The sequence below is a fragment of the Suncus etruscus genome, chromosome 4 (genome assembly GCF_024139225.1).
Source record: "Suncus etruscus isolate mSunEtr1 chromosome 4, mSunEtr1.pri.cur, whole genome shotgun sequence".
Lineage (NCBI taxonomy): Eukaryota > Metazoa > Chordata > Mammalia > Eulipotyphla > Soricidae > Suncus > Suncus etruscus.
This window is the reverse complement of record NC_064851.1, coordinates 30,267,104-30,289,729: the sequence shown is the minus strand read 5'-3', so window position 1 is coordinate 30,289,729 and position 22,626 is coordinate 30,267,104. Positions and strand designations below refer to the sequence as shown.

Genomic DNA, 22,626 nt, shown 5'->3' with positions numbered 1-22,626 from the left:
AAGCAAGCAAGCAAGCAAGCAAGCAAGCAAGCAAGCAAGCAAGCAAGCAAGCAAGCAAGAAAGAAAGAAAGAAAGAAAGAAAGAAAGAAAGAAGAAAGAAAAAAGAAAGAAAGAAAGAAAGAAGAAAAAGAAAGAAAGAAAGAAAAAGAAAGAAGAAAGAAAAAGAAAGAAAGAAAGAAGAAAGAAAGAAAGAAAGAGAAAGAAAGAAAGAAAGAAAAGAAAAGAAAGAAAGAAAGAAAGAGAGAAAGAAAGAAAAAGAAAGAAAGAAAGAAAAAGAAAGAAAGAAAGAAAAAGAAAGAAAGAAAGAAAGAAAGAAAGAAAAAGAAAGAAAGAGAGAAAGAAAGAAAGATATAAAGATAGAAGAAAGTAAGGAAAGAAGTAAAGAAAGAAAAAAAAAGAGACAGAGAGAAAAAGAAAGAAAGAAAGAAGAAAGAAAGAAAGAAAGAAAGAAAGAAAGAAAGAAAGAAAGAAAGAAAGAAAGAAAGAAAGAAAGAAAGAAAGAAAGAAGAGTGCTACATAGGATGTGGAGTAAACAGGGTTGACTTTAATTCTTGACTTAATCTTAACACTTCAGCATGGCTTGAACAATATGAATTCCTGCAGTTCAGAAATAGTGTCACTCAACTCAGGCACCATCATCCTGACTGCGGAGAACAAGAACCTTCAAGGTACTACATCACCATCTGAAGAAGTTGTTGCATAGTGAGGTGTGGTTGAAAATAGTACATAGACAGGACTACTTGTCTACAGAGATACCAGACCATTCTAAAGAACTGCAATCTGATTTCCATAAGCCTAAGCCAATATTGTGATCTTCGCCCATTACCTGTATCAGGACCATAAAAAAGTGGGGATTGACTATGCACAGAGAGAGGGTGTTGGTGGAAAGTTTTACATGTACTGGCACTTCCTGTCTACCTGACCTGCAGAAGGAAGAATTTTGTGATTCTGACACAATTTGTTAGATCTGTGAGTCTGAGCCGAGTCTGAGCCACGCCTAAGCCATGGACAACAAAGACAATAATAGAAAAAAAGAAAAAGAAATTGAAGCTTTGATTAAGACTAAATATGGCTTTTTTTGTACTTTCAGTGCCCACTCACCTCCTCCTGATTGATTTAGTGTGATATAACTAAGGAATGAACTTTTTAATACTTGAAAATGAGATGATCTGTTCATGTTTTCAAAATGATCAGAAGTGTCAAGGATCTTCCAAAATTACTTCCAGAGGAGAGAAAGAGAGAAACGAGATATTGTGTTTGAAAAACATTACAAAGAAAGGATTAAGTAATTCTGACTTCTTGTATCCACCAACCAGATCTCATTCCATATGTCAGGAGATGGTATGTGATGGGATGGCCTATCTAGCATTCAGGTATCCTAAAACAGCAAGAACCATGGGGAACACTACTGTTTGTGACAAAAATATGTGGAGGCAATAGCAACAGCATAATTTTTATGTTTTTGACTTTTTCTCCTTTCAATAGTAGAATGAGAGCCGAATCTTTAAATTGAGTAAGCACTAAAAGTTCTGGATTTAGAGTGGGAATGGGAATCCTGAAGTGTGGTAAAGAGATTCCAGCATAATGGGTATTCCAAGAAAACTCATGGGAATGTTCAAAGAGAGGCTTTTATGAAGCCACTCTTCTAGCCTTAAGCAACCTAGAGCCAGACTTCTTACATATGTGAGAAGATTAAGTTTAAATTCAACAACTAAAATGGTCTTTAATAGTTATCAGATGGCAAATAAATTATTATTTGGTTAGAAATAATCTGGAGAAATAATACTCTGATTCAACAGTAATGGGATAACAACTTTAGAAAATCTTTTTTTTTTTTTTTTGGTTTTTGGTTTTAGTTTTGTCACACCCATCGCTCTCAGGGATTACTCCCTGCTTTGTGCCCAGAAATCACTCCTGGCAGGCTCAGGGGTTCCATATGAAATTCCGGGAATTGGAGCAGTGTCCGTCTGGTGTTGGCTGAGTACAAGGCAAATGCCCTAATGCTGTGCAATCTCTGGCCCCATCTTTAGAAAATTTATGGGAGAAGTTGTTTGGAAATAGTTGCAAACATATAAAACACATTTGTCTGTGAATTTGGTGTCCCTTTACTATGCGAAGATATGATGTGCATAGAAGCATCTGATATCCAAGAAAACTCTAGAAGGATAAAGATAAACTTAGCAGCATTTCTCAGAAAAGGAAGGCAAATGGAGAATTTTCACTTTTTTACCCCAAGACCTAAAGTTCGTGTGACCATATATTATATCTGTGATTAAAATTTTTAAGTAAGAATTAAAAATAAAAAAAAATTTCATAGGTAGGTGTTCAGTATTCACGCGTAGCCCAAGAGAAGGGCATCCATAACTGGTGACAATTTAAGTACAGAATTATATTTTACATCACCAGGGAGTAATGTACTAGTCTGCATTTAGTAATTAAAGATTAAAAATAATAATATTTTTAAGAAAGAAACTTTGAAATGTAGGGAAGAATCTGGAAATAAAGGTAAGAGAGATGGAATCTGGGTAAGATAAATTGAAAGAGACATTGAATAAGAATTTTGAGAGAAAATTTTGAGAGAGACTGTGAAGAATTTTGAAATTAAGGTAAAAGATACTGAAGTTTTAAATAATATTAATGTATTCTTGAACTAGCTTTTATATTTTCTTTTGGCAGAGATGGTTTTCCAACTTTTTAAGTAGAGATGCCAAGGAAATGACCTCCTTTCAACTTATACAAATGTACTTGTCTATTTTCAGATAGTGTTTATTCAAAATAGCAAGTCTTCCAAGAAATTAGATTTTTTAATTACAGATTTTTAGGCAAAAATTACAACACTTACATTGTAAAGAGAAGAAGGGCTGAAGATATTTCAGTGTTAGAGCAAATACCTGATATATGCCCAGAACAGCAAGGTTCCCCTCACACTCCCAAAGTATTGGGCTTGGTGGCCCATGAAGCTCACAGAGACCCAGGTGAATGGAAACTATAAGGAAACATTCTTACTTGATCCTCAAAAGATAGAGCCTGGGCAACATCTCTTGGAAATCCATCAATGACGATGCCCTCTTCATCGGGTATCTGCATCAATTTCTGTTTTATCTCTGTAATTGTCGTTTCCTTTCATAAAGAAAAAGGATGAAAGACAATCATAAAACTTAGTATTCTGTTTCTGGTATACCATATTGGCATAAAAATCTTTGCTGAATAGAAGCAAATTACACAGAAGTACCTGTGGGGCCAGTTCTCCAGTTGTAATTATTTTAGCAATAAGACTCCATTTCCTATTGCTGCTGGTATTGTGGATCTTCTTTCTTAGTAATTCTCCCACAGAAATATATTGGAATCCATAACGTTCTGCAATTTTCAAACTTTGAGTACCCTTTCCACTTCCTGGTCCACCTATTATTTAAAACATGTAAAACTGTAACCTTCTGATATAACAAGAAATTCCTTTTATACAACTGCTTTGACCTTGAGATGCAGTCTAGACACTGGTAGCCACTGCTTATTTGAATATCTTCTCCATTCCCTTTTTTTTTGAAGTAATAGAAATGTGTAAAGATCAGAGATGATTATTTTATAATTTCAAAAAAGTCATAAAATTGTCTCAATTTTGGTAGATGAACTTAATACTTTGATTTCTCTCTTTCCCAAAATAATCCTCTCAAAATTATTTACAACCATTGACCCTCCATCCTTGTAATACATAAAATGTTATAATACAGTGTGGGAATCTATAATTAGGATCACACCCCTGGGAAACAGGTTGATTTTACTGAATAAAAAGAATTGTGAAGTGAGGAAAATATTAGCATTTATATCTGCCCTAAAGATCTTATTTTATTAAAAAGGCGTAAGATTAGTTTGTGAAATGTGCAATGCCCCAAATTCATACATGTTGCAATGTACCTTTATGTCAAATTGCTATTTCTTCAACCTATTAATAAAAACCAATATTATATTTAACACCAAAAAATAATAAAAGTTAAATATTTTTACCATAAAATGGTGATTTACCGTCAAACAGAACCACATAACTTGAACCATCTTGTTCTGCCTTACAAATTGAGGAGAAAATAACGGAGGGCACCAAGACCAAAACAGTCATATGAACATTGAGTAGAAATAAAAAAAACAAACCCACCAAATCCAAAGCCAACTACAACAGAATTTTTACCCAATCTACAACAAACTAGATACCGAAGGGACCACTTATACTAGCAGCCCGGGGGGGGGGGCAAAGGAGGGGCAATATGGGATGCAGGCTGGGTACAGGGGTGGAGAGAGAACAACATTGGTGGTGGGAATGCCTCTGATTCAATATCACTATTTACCTAAAATACTACTGTGAATGATTTGTAATCCACTTGGTCAAAATAAAAATAATTAATAAAATGGTAATTTACGTTTGTCTTCTTTTCTTCAATCTCTAATTAGCGACCAATATTTTACTAAGTGCAATAAGAAAAAGTATTTGAAAAATACTGCACCAGAAACTGTTGAATTAATTTTCAATTACTCTTCAATTATAAATCTATCTTGTAGGAATGAAGAGGTAACTCAAAGGAAAGGACTGTAGCTCATGCTTAGTATTCAGAAAGTTCAGGGTTAATCTCTGTTACATGAAGGTCCTGAAACACCACTGGGAGCTAATTCTTCAAGTAGAAGTAACCAACCCTGAACATGGGTAGGTGTGGTCCCACAATCTAATAAAAATAATGATAATAATAATAGCAATAATAATATACTATCTTAGTTATAATATCTCTCTTGGTAATGTATTTCCTTGACTTCTAAGCAATGAATATAAATTTTTAGTCATAAAAATAAGAAAATACTAAGTTTTAGAAATCTTCCTATGAATTACTATTCAAACAACTCATATTTAAATAAATTTACAATCTATTATCATTAGATTTAGAAATGTACAAATGTCATTCATTTAAGTCTCGCAATATTAAAACATTTTTCAGAGATCAGAGAGATAGTACAAGGCTTAAGCCACTTGTCCTATATGTAGCTACCCCAATTTAGCACTGCCAGGAGTGACCCCTGTGCACAGAGCCAAGAATAGTTTCTGAGCACAACCGGAAAGGGTGCAAACTCCCTCACTCAAAACAATATTATTGTTCAGTATATTAGTTCACAGGATTTTCTCCTTAGTAACTTTATGTTCTTTAAATAAATACTGTAAGCATTTTGCCTTCTGTTAACTTTCTAGTTAGAGAAGAATAGCTGCTCAAATCTCTTGGTCATCTCAGTGAATCTGAGTCAAACTGGAAAGGGAAATAATGGCTAAAGCTGTCTTGTAGAAAGGGTGTCTTTAGGAATTTTAAATGTTATTATATTTTAAAATTCAGAATTTGCAAGAGAAATTAAAATTTCGTAAAAAATATTTATAACACCTAAAATACCTATTCATGTGAATAGTATCAAGTTGATTTTTCATGCCATTAAAAGATTCATAGTGGCAATTAAAATAACTTCTAATTATAGGGGTAAGGAAATAAGCATTATTGACCCATGTTTGATCCTTGGCACCATGCAGTCTGATAAGCATCATAGGTGCAGTCTGGAGGCTCTTAAACATGGCCAGTTATGGCCTTAAAGGTCTCAGAACACTACAGGAGTAGACCAGGCAATCCCTAGCAGAGCAGGGCCTAAAGAGCATTTCATTCTCAAACCTTTGCATTGGGCATCTTGGCCTAGTTGGATGAGAATTACTAGAAGAGACTCTAGGGGCCTTCTGAGGTCCCTCCAAAATTCAGCTGCTATAATTTGATTAAACTCATGCTATTTGCTATGCTATTAAATTTGATAATCTAATCACTGCATTTGTATTTTGTTTGTAGGTGCTACTCTGCCCCTGAAAATATATTTCTTTTTCCTCTAAAATAATAGTGAATAAAAATTCAACTTGTTGAGTTAAAGGCAAAAACATCCATCATTGTAATGAATTCAGTTATCCAGGTTAAATAAATTTATTGCCCTATAGCAATAAATCATAAAGAGGAGATTACTTTCACTATAATTTCTGTGACTTTACAGTGTGGTTCTATAAGACTATAATAAACACTATATTGTATAACAATATCATACCATATTAACATCTACTTGGTGAATTCTTATATTTTGTTATTATCTGATTAAATATTTGCAATGTCATACACAATTCACATAATTTTTTGAAATGTAGGTATATATAAAGTTAGAGGACTGAAGCTATAGTGACAAAGTTACTTAACAGAATACAAATTTGTTTTTTGTTTTCATACCTATGACAAGAATGATTTTTGGTCTTGGTCTAGCAGGATCAAAAACTTCATACTCCTCAATTAACTCTGCAGTCTCAGAGAGATCTGTGTCACTTTCTATGGAGAATTGATGAATTGGAGGAAGCCGATCATATCGCCGATATGGAAAGTTTGTATTTTCAGGCATTACTGCGAAAGAGTAAGATAACTTTGAAATTGGACAAAAAGCACAACAAAACATTTGATTTTGCATGTAGCAAATGTGTAGAAGGAAGTTTAGAACTGGGGCTAGAGATATACTCCCTTGGGTAAGCACTTGCCTTGCATACAGCTGACCTATGTTCATTCCCCAATATCCCATATGGTCCTGATATATGTTATAACTGATCTCTGAGCACAGAGCCATGAGTATGGCCCTGAGCATAGCCAGGTTTAAATTATAATAAGATGTTTAGAACTTTTGTTTTTGACTGGAAGACCCATCTCTCAGCCATCAACACTTTTCTTAAAAGCTCAGATGGTGAACAATTTGGGCTTGAACACCATCCACATTCCACTTAATCAGTGAATAGTCCAGAATGGAGTCACAAACAATATACATTAACCAATGGATGAGCGTATTATCCAATTTAGCTTCATTTATAAAAAAATGTACAGTGAACCAGCTTTGGCTAGCTGTAGTAGTTTGCAAACTCCTGTTCTGAAAGAATTCTCTTAAGTACTGTTGAGTCTGGTTTAGCAATTTGCATATATTCTGCAAATAGTGCTTCCTACAGGTGTGTAGTGCACAAACATCTCCAACATATTTAGTTTTCCACTGATGCGATGCTATTCATTCAACATAAACAGAGTCCCAGTCTCCAAAACTAGGATCTGGCGAGACACAGGTCTGGAAGCAGAAATAATCCACTCTGAAAAGGTGCAGGAACTGGTTCAGAAATTCCAACACTCAGGCCAGGAATCCTACCACACTAGTCTTCTGCCCCTAAGGAGGAAAGCAGCTTAGTGAAGGATGACTGAAGAATGAGCCCCTTCCTTTCTGAAAATCAGACTGTTTTATTAGCAAGAATCAGGTTATACCCTAGGGTGGAGGAGGAATACTAAGTAGGGGGAATCCAGCAATCCCATCAACAGATAACATTCTAGGGTGGAGTATAAATACTAATTAGATAGGACCGGTAATCCAACATTTCAATATTTATTCATACTCACTATAGACTAGGTGCTCCACTGTGATACAGTGTAATAGCATTCAGCACCATGCACAAAATCTAATCAGAAACCATGCAGAAGAGTAGTAATCAATTTCTCTTATCTGTCTTGGTGGCCACACCCAGTTGTGCTCAGGGCTCTGTGCTCAGGATCATTCCTGGTGGGTTCAAAGGGACCATATGGGATGCAGAGAATTGAACTCAGGCCAGCTGCATGCAAGGCAAGCATTATACTACTGTACTGTACTGTACTATCTCTCCTAGCCCATTCGCAATCAGTTTCTCTATAAGGCAGAATATTTTCAGCATCACATAGTTTTACTTTCCCAATATTTTTTACCTTTAATCTTCTTGATTTAAAATTTTAACTGTGAAGATTTAACTTTTATCTATAATGACAACTGATATTTGTTATTTATTGCTAGGCATGTTACTGTGTTGAGGATGAGTCAATATAAAAAAAAGTGTAGTTCTGTACCCACAGGGTTTATGTGAAATAGAATGTACATACTTATATCCAAGAGAGTTCTACACAGCAAACAAAACAAGTGCCTAGATAAGTATCATCCTGGATAAACATAAGACTTTATAACAGAAAGATTCATTTGGACAAAAGTCGTCAGATTTTTCAAAAGCAACTCTAAAAGACTTGTATAGATGATAAAACATATAAATACTATTACAGTTGGTAGAAGCAAAATATAAAAATAACTGGTCAGAAATACATATGACACTCAAAAAGGAGCAGAGGATGGAGCTAACAAATTCAAATTAGATAGATAATCTCAACCTGTTGTGGAAATACAGTGTGTGGCTCCTTGTTTCTTCCTGCTCTTTTATCACTGTTCTTGGAGGAATAGAAAAGGCCTAATTACTTAAAAGATAGCTGTGCAGATAAGAGGCCACCTGATCTTTCACTGCAGATACAGCTAAGGGCAACTTGGATTTATCGTAGCACAACAGTTAACATTTCCCAGGGTATTGATTACACAGAACTTTCTATTCTCCATTGAGAGAATAAATGAGGTCAATGATCACTGACACGCTAAAGGTGGCAACAGATATTCTTTACAATCTGCTGAAAAGGGATCTACAAAGAAAGACAATGATGGGGCTAGAGAGCTAGCCAAGTGGGTGGAGCACATGCTTTACAAGCAGGAAGCATGGATTTGAGTCCATGGTACTCTAAGCATTACAAGGAATGATCCTTGAATACTAAATTGAGATTAGCTCCAGATCACTGCCAGTTGTGCTCCAAAACCAAGAATAAAACGAAAAGAAAATGTCATGAAGAGTTGGGATCCCAGAGTCAAAAGTGAGATCAATGTTTTGTTTCTAAGGAAGCTCCCATATCATTTTAAAGGAAATATGAGCCAGACAATATTCCCACTAACAATGACCGTGGGTTCACCGACACTGAGTGCTTTCAACTTTTGGATATTTGCCATTGTCATTGGTGTGCAAGGATACCTCATTGTTGTTTTGATTTGCATTTTCTTGTGAAGTAATAATAATGAACAATTTTGTATGCCTACTAGCAGACTACATGCCCTCTTTTATGAAGTGTCTTTTTCATCTCTTCACCCCAATTTTTGATGGATTATTGGGATTTTGTTATTGAGATTTGTGAGTGGTTTATTTATCTTATACATGAAGTCCTTTAGCTGGTCTATAGTGTAAAAATATTTTCTCCTATCTAGTAAGGAGTGAACATTTTAATACTTTAAAACTATTTAAATTTATGTTCAATTTTTAGCTTGTAATAAAAAATAAAGCTAACTCAGAGTAAATTGAAAACCTTGAGGTTAGGGCCAGAGATACCACAATGGGTAAGACATTTACCTTACACAAGGCTGACCTGGATTCTATCTCCTTAGATTCGGCCAGATGTGATAATTCCTGAGCACAGAACCAACCAGGAATAATCTTCAATATTTTAGCTCAAATTGGTTTGGCCATGCAAAACCTTTTTAGTTTGATGTAGTCCCACTTATAAAAAACTTTATTGTTGTCTTTTCGACTAAAGACATCTGAGGTCTATATCCTGCAGAATTATGCCTATGTTTCCTTTATAAAACATATGTATTATGGTCTAATTTTAAGTTTTTGACTTTTGTTTTGTTTTGTGCTTTGTGGCCACATATGACAGTTCTCTAAGATTATTCCTGGTTGGTTCTGTGTTCAGGAATCATCATATCTGGCAGAATCTAAGGAGATAGAATCCAGGTTACCCTTGTGTAAGGTAAATGTCTTATCCATTGTGTTATCTCTGGCCCTAACCTCAAGGTTTTCAATTTACTCTGAGTTATTTGTTTGCATACTATGTTCATTGTAGCACTAAATACAATACCTGGGAAATGAAAATAACTCAAATTTCCAAAGACGTATGAATGAATAATGAAATTGTGGTACAGATACCAAAATGGAATACTATGCAGCTATAATAAAGTCTGAAATCTTGCAGTATGTTGAAACCTGAATTAGACTAGACCACTTTAAGTGATATAAATTATAAGAAAAAAAAAACAAATGATATGATCTTACTCATATGCTATATAAAAAGAAACATAATAGAGGGATGAATAATATCTAATGAGAACAAACTCTTGGCCTTTGAAAGCTAAACTGAGAATATCAAGAAGTGAAAGGAAAGCAGAAGAGGTGACAGACAAGTTATAAACTGGTGGAAGGTCTTGGGAACTTTGATGAGGTTTGTAACTTTGTTCATCTAAACCATGCAGGTTAACACTATTGGAACCATTTTACCTAAAAAATTAAAAAAAATTTTTTGTAAGGAGAGATGATAAGGTTTGCGATGATAGTACAATGGGTAGGGTGCTTACATGGCTGACCCAGATTCAATCTGAGTAGGCAGCAATGATTTCTGAGCACAGAGCCAGGAATAAGCCCTTAGAACAGCCAGGTGTGTCCCCACCCTCCCAAAAGCCCTCAAAGCAAAATAAAGGGAAAAGAAATGGTAATGATGTTTCCTGCTGTACTTTGAGATTTAATTGCTTTACTTAAAGCAAGGAAAACCCCTAGGCATCATTTTTTTATTATTTTCATCTCTTACTTTTAATTTCTACTCCCATTGACTTTACCTACCAAACATATTCAAATAAATATGCTTGTCTCAATCCCCAGGAATATTGCTCTTCCCCAAGCCACAATGAGAATCAGTTAAGAGTATCTTCAATGCCTGACTCCACACTGGCTCCCACAAGCCACTGCTGAAATTTGTCTTTTCATGTTGGTCCCATGGCTGGCTGCTGCTTTTCACTCATACCTAAGATTAATTGTCACCTCCTATAAAAAGACCTTACTTTCTCATCTAAGGTAGGCACCCAATTGGTCTGAGGACATCATAGCACCTTCCACTTCACCTGAGACCTCTGGGATTCACTCATTGTTTTTCTTTTCCCATTAAAACATTAAGTTCCCTAAAAACAAGGAATCGTTTCTTGTGATCCTAAACAATTGGGGCAATCAGTGTCCAATAAATATCTGCTTAGTTAATAGTGAGGAGATTAATGACAATTAATAGATCATTTCCACTGGAGAAAAATCAAAGATTAAGATGGTAGAAAGAATGAATGAGCAATGATGTGTAAAGTTTTAATATGTCCAGAATACTATAAGAGATTTTTTTGTGGTGGATAGAGAAGTGACAAAATAAGAACATAAGAACTGAGATATGAATTTTGAGAAAAAGTAATCTGGGGTGGTTGGATTAGGTTTGAGAAAGAGACTAGAAGCAGGAGTAGATGCTTGGAAGTTGTTGAACTGACACATTGGTGAAAAATGAGGACTATTTGAGAGATAATAGATGAAAGTGAATAGTTGGATGTGAAAAATATGGCTAGATGTGGGATACTAATCCAACTAAGAAAAAAAGAAAATAAAGGTTAAAAAGTCTGCCAGGTTTATAACCCCCCCAAAAAGAAACATTTTATATTACATATAGATTCTTTATGTGCTCCTTTGCTCCAGAAATATTGCTTCTGATTTTGGCATAGCATAGCTTCTATGACAGGAATTTATGTTCTCACTGATGTATCCTCAATCTCTTCTATCCTGCTCAAGCTAACACCTACTCACATACGCAGCTTTCTGTCTCCAAATACTAGCTTACCACTTCTTCCAGGAAGCCTACCCGCTAACTCAACCTAAGGTAAATATATCTTACGTGTTTAAGATTTAACTTCATTGCTAGATTAAGCTCCATAAACACAGAAGTGAGGCTTGTTCACTTATTTTTGTGACTACATGCTCAGTTCTAAAAGAGTGTCCAACACATAACAATCCTCAGTAAATTGATCATTTTATTAAGCAATTAATCATTGACTGACTTCATGAAAATAAAGAAAAAGGGAGCACTCGTTTGGAATCAAATATAGTATGTTTACTTTAAATAAGATGACAATGAGACTGTCTAAAAGTGATACACCATTGTCACAGGAAATAAAATCCTTATTATCCATGAGTAATTAATTGTGTGACCAATTGAATACATAGAGCCAGAAAAAAAAAATGGATGTTCAGCTCACTTTTTTACAAAATGGTTTAAAAGCCTACCAGCCAATAATTTATCCTTGCTTTTTTATCATGGTTTTACTTAAGAAAGTAATTTCCTGAGATGATTAAAATGCTGTATTTCGGGCCTGGAGAGATAGCGCATTTACATTTGCCTTACAAGCAGCCGATCCAGGACCAAAGGTGGTTGGTTCGAATCCCGGTGTCCCATATGGTCCCCCGTGCCTGCCAGAATCTATTTCTGAGCAGACAGCCAGGAGTAACCCCTGAACATCGCCGGGTGTGGCCCAAAAAACAACCAAAAAATGCTGTATTTCAAGGAATATTTTATGGTAATTATACATTAGCATAGTATATAATTTTTCGGCAAAGCTGAATGAACCATTCTTTATATCTGAAAATAGTGAGAATATTCTAACTTGCTGGAAAGTGAGCAAATTTATTAAATTTAATAATTCTTCCACATATGATAGTGGACATCTACAGAGCACAAATGTGTAAAGCATCTTAAAATGAAATTAGAATAGATCAACTTAAAAATCATTTTGAGTTTTAGCTTACTAGATCAATGTTTCCCAACCTTTCTCTGGCTATGGTCATCTATTTCTGTTTCTATTTTTCTTTCTTTTTTTTTTTTTTGTGGTCATCTATTTCAACCTTGTTTTTGCTTGCTTGTTTATTTTTGTAGCCCTTGTCCTAATGGTTGATACGTAGTCTCAGGCCATTGTGCCACCATCATCATGTATACATTATTAGCACCTAATGTGGTCCATTGAAATATCCTGGCAGCCTACATGGGGTCATATGGCCTCTGGTTGAGAAATGCTGTCTTAGACATAGAAAAATGATCAAGAAAATTTTGTACCATAGAATATAGAAAAGTTCTATTTTATAATTAACTAGAATTGAGATGAATCAAAATTCTAATAAAGTATCAGCAGGTATGGAGATGCTAAAATTAGCAAGCAATTCTAACTCTAATGAATGTTAAAACTACATTTTCTATACTTGCCTTGGATTATTGGGCTAAGTCATAAACTATGAAGGCGTTATCTTTCTTCCAACAAAACTTCAAAGATTTTATTTGCTCAGCCCAACATTTTTTCCAAATTTGTACCTCCCTGACTGTTTTTGATAATGATTATTCTCCAGTTCTGCATTCTAGTTTTATCAAAGTCCTGTCTCTTTATATATTTGAACTACCTGGCTTCTTGATATTATCAAATAAGAAAACTGTGAATTGAATAATCCGAGAACATTTTATTGCAAATAGTCATTTACCTGTGTGCCTAGCTAAGCATAACTTGTCCCCTTAGATTTACATTTAAGAACATAAATACTCTCTTAAACGAAATGTAGTAATACCTGAGGTTTGCTAAGCTTTAAAATTTAGAAAGCATTTTTTTAATTGGATCTAACAAATCTATGGGGTATCTATTCAACAGTGAGTCAAGTTAAAGCAGTATTACACCACCTTGGGAAATGTTAGTGGTTTTGGAACATGTGTGAACTGTATGAGCCCACAAAAATATTATTTTATTAAACGGGAAAGACAACTCATGCAGCAGAGCACATGCCTAGCATGTTCCATCCTTAGTTTAATAACAGGCATTGCAAAGTTCCCTGAGCACAGCTAGAAGCAGTCCTATAGGCCTCTGACCTTAGCAGGGAACAGCCCCTGTTAAAAAAGATGACTTTTAAAAGGGCTGGAATGATTCCACAGCAGGTAGGACACTGCCTTGCAAGTGGCAGACCCAGGTTTGATCCCCAGTATCTCATTCTCTGGCACTACCAGAAGTAATTTTTGAGTGCAGAGTCAATAGTAACCCCTGAGGGCCCCTTCGTGTGCCCCCCCCAAAAAACAGTAAAAAAAAAAAGATAACTTTTTTTTTATCGTAGTGTAATCTACTAAATGATTGCTACAGCATATAATTGGCTAAAGGTATCCCTCAAGCCCCCAAGTTTGAATCACTTGATAATTCCTATGTGGATAAAGGAGGACTCTTATTTTCTCTTGAGGTGTTTCTGAGGAAATGTTTCTGCTAGTGTTTCATTAAAATTAACACAATATGACTTTTCCCCCACACTGCATTTAAATAAAAGCTAAGTGGGTCAAGACTAATTAAAACAAAGGTTTATTTCCCCTTTGTATTTAATACAAATAGAATTGTCTGCACTTCAAATCCTGTCTATCTAGATAAAACTTTTCATGGCAGATTTTTAAAGTTGCTTAACAGTTGAAAATATGATGATATTTGCACTGGGACAGAATTAATTTAGTTTCCCTAACTGGAACTGATTCCGGTTTACACAGACCATTATACTTCTCAATTTTATCCAGAGTCTCAAGGCTGATTGAATGATATTGAATCACTTATTCTTATAATTACATTTTAAGCTATCTCTACACCATGAATCTCCTTTAGCAAACTTCTATTGTTCTAAATCTAAGCTATTCTTCAAATTATTAAACAAGTTCATGTCTTTATAGAATATCCTACTTCTTTTATAGCACCCAGATGTCTAATCTTATTTAGTGATTTTAGCAATTACTTAATAAATCCTTGTCAGATTAACATATAAACTTTAAGTGCATTTCTGTAGAGTCATTAAATAAATTTTGAATCTGGAAACTTGATAATGTTAGACAGATCTTGCCAGCCAATATTCAGCTAATATTCAACATGTTCTTACATGTTGAATTGTTATATAATCACTACTAATTTTTGTGTTCTTGACTTACTAAGGAAAGTCTGGTTTGCAATGAAAAAATAGTATGTGCTAATGCAATCCATTTGCAAAATAATGATATTAGTAATGTAAGATTTCATAATACCTTTAGTGAAACATTGGACAATGGCATGTAATTTTTTTTTTTTATTACAGAGGAGGTAGCAGAACGGAAGTAGTCATGTTCTAAGTCCAAATATCCTGCTAGGGTTTTTGGAAACCAAATGAATTAGATCACTGCCTACAGACAATATGGGAAGTCAATATTCAATGTTTATACAGCTAAAAACGATTATTCTTTGTATACATTACCATTTCTGAAAAAGGATCTCCGTGACTGCCCTCCATTGAGTGGAGGTAGGATCTTCTTTTCCTGGCTGACAAATGTGTCCCATTTCACCTTGTCACAACCACCTAATTCCTTTACTTTTTGTAAACAAGTTTCCAAGTACTCTACTGGATCTTCAGGCTTAGAACACATCAATCCATTCAGAAGGCTCTAAAACACAATAAAATATGCATAGTTACAGTCCATTTGAAGCTGCATCCTTTTTTATAAGAGAGCTGTGCTGACTTGCTGACTGCAACATTAATACTCACCTATGTATAGTCAACTTAACATCAGTGGTTCTTTCCTTTAGTCAAAGTTAAGATCTGAATAAGACATCCCTTTAAATATTCAACCAATTAGTTTTCAGCTCAGGGATCTGTGCCTTATAAACAATTCAGTTGACTATATCAGTTAAGGTGGAAATAAAATAAATGGCAATATAAAAATGTCTCAGTCGGCCTCCCAATTCTTACCACAGGCTGTGTTCTTGGCGCTGACTGTATAGAAAGAGGAGGTACAGTAAATGCACTCCATATACACCTCAACACAGGCCCTTTGCCTGGTCTGTATTGTGAATTGGGGGACAAAAAAATGTCATTATTTCCTTCATCCCTACCTATCTTTAAAATCTCCAAGTCTCAGTTACTTCATCTATGTAATGGGAGTAATAACATTCATTTCAGAAGGTTCTTTAAGGATTCAATATTCAAGTGTTCGTAAAATGCATATAAAATACTTGCCTGATTCTGCACAAAGTTATGAGTGTTGTTGATGTATTTACTGACTATTATTATCAGGAAGTTTTACTTGAACTCCTAGGATGACTTGTGAACTAGTTCTTCAGTGTCTCTGGTACCCAGTAAAAATCTCATCACCTTCAGCTATGTATCAGTCATTATTCTAAAATATAAACTTTAACAACAGTATGGAGTTTTCTCATTACAATCTTCTCTTCTTGACACTTTCTCTGAGCCATGTTGGATGCTCATTAAACTATGTTTTAAGCCACACTGATGGCAATCAAGGGTTATTCCTGACTTTATGCTCAGGAATCATTCAGGTGGAGTCAGGGATGCCAAGGACTGAACTTAGACCAATTTCATGCAAGACAAGAACCTCACCCACTATACTGTCTGGCCTCATGCATATTAAACTATTTTGACTTACTTATTTTACTTTGTGGGTTGGGGGGGCTACACTTTATAAGAATCAGGAGCTACTCCTGGCTTGGTGCTTTGAGAACCAGATAGTGCCCAGGACTGATTCCAATCCATTAAGCTATCGTCCAAGCTTCCAAACTATTTTAACTATAAAAAGTAATTTGAAACCAAAAATAGAATAAAAAATTTCTATTTGATATTTAATTGTCACCATAACATACTTTGAGATTTAAGGAAAATCAGCAACAACAACAACAAAAAAAAGGCAGGATCCTGAGTTACTGTTATTATTGATGACTCACGTGTCACATAGACTCATTTCTAAAAATGCTACAAGTTTGGGAATGCTGACTTCCGGGAACTAAACTGAGGAGCAAAACATTTTCCTTTAGATTTCATAGAAAAACCACTGGGGATTTAACAGTTCTTACAGGGTACATTAGTTCTTTGGAATCCTAAATAACGTGGGCTAGAGTGTTCAATCAGTAGAATTTGATTCCAGGAGTGGGGGAAAAAAATTAAGCTATGCATCCACAATCTGTGTTTCCAGATCTGTTTGAGCAAAGATGCATCATTTTCACATACACACTATAATTAACATCTCATTCTTGTCCTATGTTAGTTAATACTGCTAATACTGGGATAATGCTTTCTCTCTGTGTGTGTTTGTATTGCTTGTCCATATATCAACTTTCTATTCTACAAGGCATATCCATCTTCTTTATATAGATTAGGAAATCCAGGCTGAGAGGTGACAGTGAATTGATCAAGATTATTCACAGCTAGAAACTGATAGGCCCTGAGTTCTAATTTATCGTTCCTGATTCTAAAATCTACCTGTTCTGCTTCACAGCTTGAAAAAATTCTTACATTAAAGAAAATGCTGGATAATCTGTGCCTCACACAGTCCACTACAAAATGAATCACACTTAATCAGTTTTTCTTAAACTATTCCATTCAAAAAACCCTTTTTGTTGGAAAAAATGTGTCTGGCTGAGCATGCCAGACACACCTTGGCTTCCTTACAGCCTTTGATTCCGAATTAATTTTTAGTCAGTGTGAGTCCAGAGACCTTTTCCGATTGACCTCCATTTTCAGTTATGTGACTCTGCAGGATGCGGAGCCACAGTTCAAAAAGTTAGATGGTAGATCCGTTTTTAACTTCTTATTATTGCCTACAATGAGTAAACATATTCAATGACATTTTTAATGGAAAAAATATCAGTTCCTAGCCACTCTAAATAAAACTAACTCCTCTAAGGGTATAGGCCATAGTAGGGAGAATGGCTTTTCCCCTTTATGGATCATCTCAATCCTTTCTTCTAGTAGTCAGCCACCTCCAGTGAATAAAACATTATTACTCAGTTTCTTGAATTACATTTCTGAGTACTGAATGATCTTATATGACTTAACCCAGACTTTACCAAGTATCCAAATTTATTGCTAAGCCTATGACCTCAAGTGAAAAATCAGTATATATATAGATATAGATATATAGATAGATAGATAGATAGATATACACATATGCACTTCATATAGCTAGCTAGATTCAAGAGTTCACAACAAAACAAGGGAAAGTAATTTTTGATTTTTTTGTTTGTTTTGGGGAGACAACACCCAGTGATGCTACTCCTAGCTTTGCATTCAGGAATCACTCCTGGTGGGTTTAGGGGACCATCTGGGATGCCAGAAACCGAACCTGGGTCAGCTATGTGCAAGGGAAACTCTCTACCTGCTGTGCTATCACTCCAGCCCCTATTTTTTTTTTAATGTAAGAAAGGTAGGGACTCACCTTGCACTTAGCTGACCTGAATTCTGTTCCAATCACCACATATAGTACCCCCACCCCCAAAACTTCCAGGAATAATTCCTGTATGCAGAGCCAGAAGGAAGCCCTGAATACATCCAGGTGTAAGCCAAAAATCAAAGAAATAAAATGTAATCTAAAAGTAGAAATACACTTCATACTCGAACCTAGCAGAATGAGCTCATTTGGCTTATATGATGTCAAATTAGAAATAAATATCAAAGGTCACTTAATGCATCTCGTGATGAGATGATACAAACTTAATAATCAATTACTTGTCTAACACTTACAGCCAATGTTTGAGAAGTACTTGCTAAACTTTGTATACAGATATACTTTGCCTTAAGATGAAATTCCAATCAAAACTCTGAGTAGTTACTCATCACAGGGAGTACGCATCACCTGGAGAACTGCCAGGTTTTAGTTCCCTCTGTGATGTGCATAACAGATTCTTACTGAAAGGATGAAACTTCTGGAGGGCTGCTACAATCACCATCCTCATCCCCCATATTGCATTTAGGTACCCAGCTTTACAGCAATTCACTTAAGGGAATGGACCTCCTTCTCTCGGTGTGCCCTAATTTGAAATGTCCTATTCACAAGCAAAACAAAAACAAAAACAAAAAAAATGTAAAAACCGGAAGGTAAGGGACAGGAAGCCTACCATCACTTATTTCCATGCACTGTGCCAATTTTCATGAACTACTAAAATCTTTCCACTGAGGAGAGAAACACTCACATTTATAAAGAAAAATAAACAGATAGATAATAAATTGTACTATCAAGTTGCACTTTGCAGGTGACCATCCTAAAGATGCTTCAAATCTTTCTCTTAGAATTCTGAGTTGAAATGAAATTAACCTTAGTAGGAATACTATGACAAAAAGCTTCATATATATAATTACTTTTTTGAATGCTTCATATCCACAACTACTTTTCTGAAACTTCAAAGAACTACCAAAGAAAACCTTTCAAACCTTTCCATAGGCAACAACACTACCCTATTATTTTTAATGCACGTATCACAAATACACTTGCCAGATTGGGGCTTCAAAGACCAGATGCAGAGGATGGTGAAAGAGGAAATTTTGGCTTCTGGTAGAACCAACACCAGTGGTTTATAGAGGTGGGGAAAAATCTATAATTAAAGCAGCCAAGTTTAAAAATTAACTTGGACACACATTTGAAAAAGAGGGGACACAATTATTTCCCCCAGTGGAATTTTAAATTTCTATTGGAACTACCCAGCCCTTAAATAAAGGGCAAAAGAATTGGGAGTGGGGGGGGGGTCAAAGTGGCTCTTGTCGGGAATGAATGAAATTGCCCTCACAGAGCTTTCTCTCTATGAAGCTTGGCTCACTTCCATTCTTTTCTAAAAACATAAGCAAAAGCACCAAGAATTCAGGAGTGTTCCAGTCTTCCAATACGTAGAGAAAGAAAGCAGAAACATCCGCGTCTGGCGGAGGCTTGTGGTTTGAAGCAGAACAAGGTCCCTTTTGACTTCATCTCAGTGGCTTCTCACACTAGCCCAGTGTTCCTACCCCAGGGCCTCTGGTGCAACCGATGCAGTGCTGCGGTCTGACCCCAAGCAACAGGAGCCCGTGTCCCCCTCATCGGGGGCGCTGCGAGCTCCACTTTTTAGGAGGGACCAAGGATCGGCGTGCCTAGTGGGGAAACGACTTGGGAGGCTAGGACAGAAAACCTTCTGTTCCGAAGAAAGGTGCCCTGGAGTTCATTCACCAAAAGAGCAGAATAGGGTAGGGAGATTGATAGCTTTGAATCTGAAGGCAGCAGCGCTGCACTGGGAATTGGGGGGGTTGGGGGGGTCAGATTCCTTGTTGATATTTCCCCTTCCCCAAATCCCAACCTCTACCACCTTTCGCATCTTCATCCCTATCTTCTGGGCGTCCCCGGGGTGCTTTTGCCTACAGACTCCTTGCAAGGAGGGGGTCTAGCGTTCTCGACCATTCGGAATTTAAATCTTTTGGGCTCTCTCGGGGCAACTCCGACGCACCCACCTGGCCTGGCCTGCGCCCTGGACAGTGCGGTCCGGCTGCAGTGTGCGGGGCCACCCCGGGCGCGCACAGAGCACCCTGAAAACTTGTCCTGAGAAATGCGGGCTTGCTAGAGCAGCCTTAGGAGTAGAAGCAACGTCCAGTAGCAAAAAAAAAGGGGGGGGTGCTGTTTCCCAACCACCCCACCACCTCCACCCCCCGTCCCTAGCGAGCTGGAGCTCGCCCATTCACTTCCTCGCCCCACGTCTGCACGGTGGGACCGGGGGGCGCGGCTGGCTCAGCACCAACGCCCCAGATGCCGCCCGGCTTCTCCATGCGCCCTCTCCCTTGGCCAGCCCGAGAGCCCCCCCGTACCTCGAAGAGCTGAGGGATCTCCCTCCGGGCCAGGTACTCCTTGGCCTCGTTGGTGTTCATGGCTGTGCGGCGCGTGCTGCTGACAGGGAGACACCCAGGCTGCAGCTAGCTGGACTGGATGGAGCAGGAGGTGCAAGTCTGGCTCGCGCGCGCCCTCGCCAGCGCCCCCCGCGCACCTCTCCGGGGGGTCCCAGAGCTGGGGTTGCGGGGCTCCGCGAGGCGGCTTTCGGGGCTCCCGGACCTCGGAGGGACGCGGGGAGAGGGAGGCTTGCGGGAGGACTGAGAGTTGGACGCTCAGCTGCAACCCTACCGCCGCGCTCTGCGCCTCCGGAGCCCGCGCTGCTGCTGCTGCTGCTGCGGTGGCGGCGGCCAGTCACGCTGTGCGGGGTGGCGCGGGGTGCGTGGGTGGGGATGGGCGCGCGCGGGGGGCCCCCGTGGTCACACCCCTTCGTGCCGCACCTTTGGCGCTAAGCGTTGCTGCCCGAGTGGGCGCCAATGGAGGCGCCCCCCTTAGGTGACAAAGGAGTAGGGTGTGTGTGTGTGTGTGTGTGTGTGTGTGTGTGTGTGTGTGTGTGTGTGTGTGTGTGTGTGTGTGTGTGTGTGTGTGTGTTGGGAGGGTCATCCCCCCAGTAAGCTGCGACCCTTTCACTTCTAAAGGCATTTTGCACAAGCAAATGTGTGTACACGCAAGCACACACACTCCGGAGTCCCCCACCCCACCCCACCCCAAGGAGCTCCTGGGGAAGACACCTAATTGACCCAGTATTTATTATCATTTCTTCCCATCTTGCAGAGAAAGGCACTGTGGGCACGGAGCAAAGCTTATTCAGAGTGTAGAACTGGTCCCCTTGCATAGGATTTGTAAATCACGATTATTTCTATCCTTCTGGAAAGTTTGGTTAGTGGGTTTCTCCCATCTTCCTTACCAGTGTTCACAAATCCCTCTAGATTTTATTGTACGAAGACCAGGATTGTCTCTATAATAGTAGGCAACTAATTAGTTACTGATATAAAAGAATGGGAAGTGAGACCTGGAGTCCACTTATATTAAAAATATCTTGGTAGTCTTAGAGCTGAAGTTTCCGCTGTCAAGTTTTGCAAGGCCATTCTACACCCTGAAAGCTTATGGGTGAGTGTATCTAGGTGTCCTAAGGCAGAAATGCAGATGAATGGTTTCCTGTACAGACCATTATAGAATTATACTATCCTCTCCTAGCTCCCCAAATGGCCTTTCCATCTTAAAATGGCTTTTTATTACCTGTTTGAAAGATGGTTTGTTTGAAAGACTGCCACCCTGAGAATTTGATCTCTAACTACCTACCAGGTAGGTATAGGGAAGGTAGAGGAGAAAAATGGAGGCTCTAATAGGCATTGGCACCAGTGTTTGGCCCAGGGAGATAACAAAACACCTATTTCTTTATTAAAAATGACTATAGGTGGGGCCGGAGCGATAGCCTTGCATGCAACCAATACAGGACGGACGGCAATTCAAATCCCGGCAATCCATATGGTCCCCCAGCCTGCCGGGGGTGATTTCTGAGCACAGAACCAACCAGGAGTAATTCTGAGCACCACCGGGTGTGACCCAAAAAACAAAACAAAACAAAACAAAAAAATGACTGTAGGTCCTTTTCAGTTTATCTATACAGGGTGGAGGATTCTAATATTTTTTCTACAAGCAACTGCTGCTCCAGCATTAAATAGAGCTGCAATTTTATTTTACCCAAAGATGGGAATTCAAAAAAATCATTCAGCTGTATAAAATGAAGGTTTCAGAGCTCTTGTGAATCCACATGTCATACGGTAACTTTAAATTAGTCAGGTGTTCTCATTTGTGGAAAAAGAATTCTGCTCTCAGAATATGCCCTCTCTTTTACAGTCTTACTTGTGAAATCTTATTTATGAGCTTACTTAAGAGCTTAACTTTACAGCAATTGGGAAAGCATTATCTCTCTTTTTGTGCGATAATGCTTGAAAAGTGCTAGGATTCAGAATAGCAGAACTTATTGTGAACTGCACTGTTGAGGGGATGTACCTAAGATGGAAAAGGTCACTTTCTGCAGAACCTTTCTGCTAGAGTACATCTCATATATTCCCTCTCTTGGGAAGAAAAGTACTGTGAATGGATATTTTATTCTAAATGGACTCCAGTGTGGCCAGGCAAGGTTGACAAATTGCTTGTATAACTTGTATGACTGAATAAGAAAAACAACATTGTACTGAAAATC

The 22,626-nt window shown here is 37.6% G+C and overlaps 1 protein-coding gene and 1 non-coding gene across 3 annotated transcripts in view; one reads left to right on the top strand and one right to left on the bottom strand.

Annotated features, from left to right (window-relative positions):
• The window catches only part of AK5 (adenylate kinase 5), a 283,479-nt gene extending 262,746 nt beyond the window's left edge, over positions 1 to 20,733 (bottom strand). For both annotated transcript variants that reach the window (XM_049771780.1, XM_049771781.1), the window contains exons 1-5: positions 20,399 to 20,733; positions 15,044 to 15,230; positions 6,279 to 6,446; positions 3,233 to 3,402; positions 3,007 to 3,120 (exon numbers count right to left, since the gene is read on the bottom strand). In XM_049771780.1, the coding sequence (XP_049627737.1) occupies positions 3,007 to 3,120; positions 3,233 to 3,402; positions 6,279 to 6,446; positions 15,044 to 15,230; positions 20,399 to 20,458 (699 nt within the window). In that variant the 5' untranslated portion in view covers positions 20,459 to 20,733. The remainder of the gene's footprint in view (positions 1 to 3,006; positions 3,121 to 3,232; positions 3,403 to 6,278; positions 6,447 to 15,043; positions 15,231 to 20,398) is intronic.
• On the top strand, positions 15,519 to 15,651 carry LOC126007816 (small nucleolar RNA SNORA51). Its single transcript, XR_007495298.1, has one exon. It is a non-coding gene; the product is annotated as a small nucleolar RNA SNORA51 (small nucleolar RNA).
• Positions 20,734 to 22,626: the final 1,893 nt, after the last annotated feature.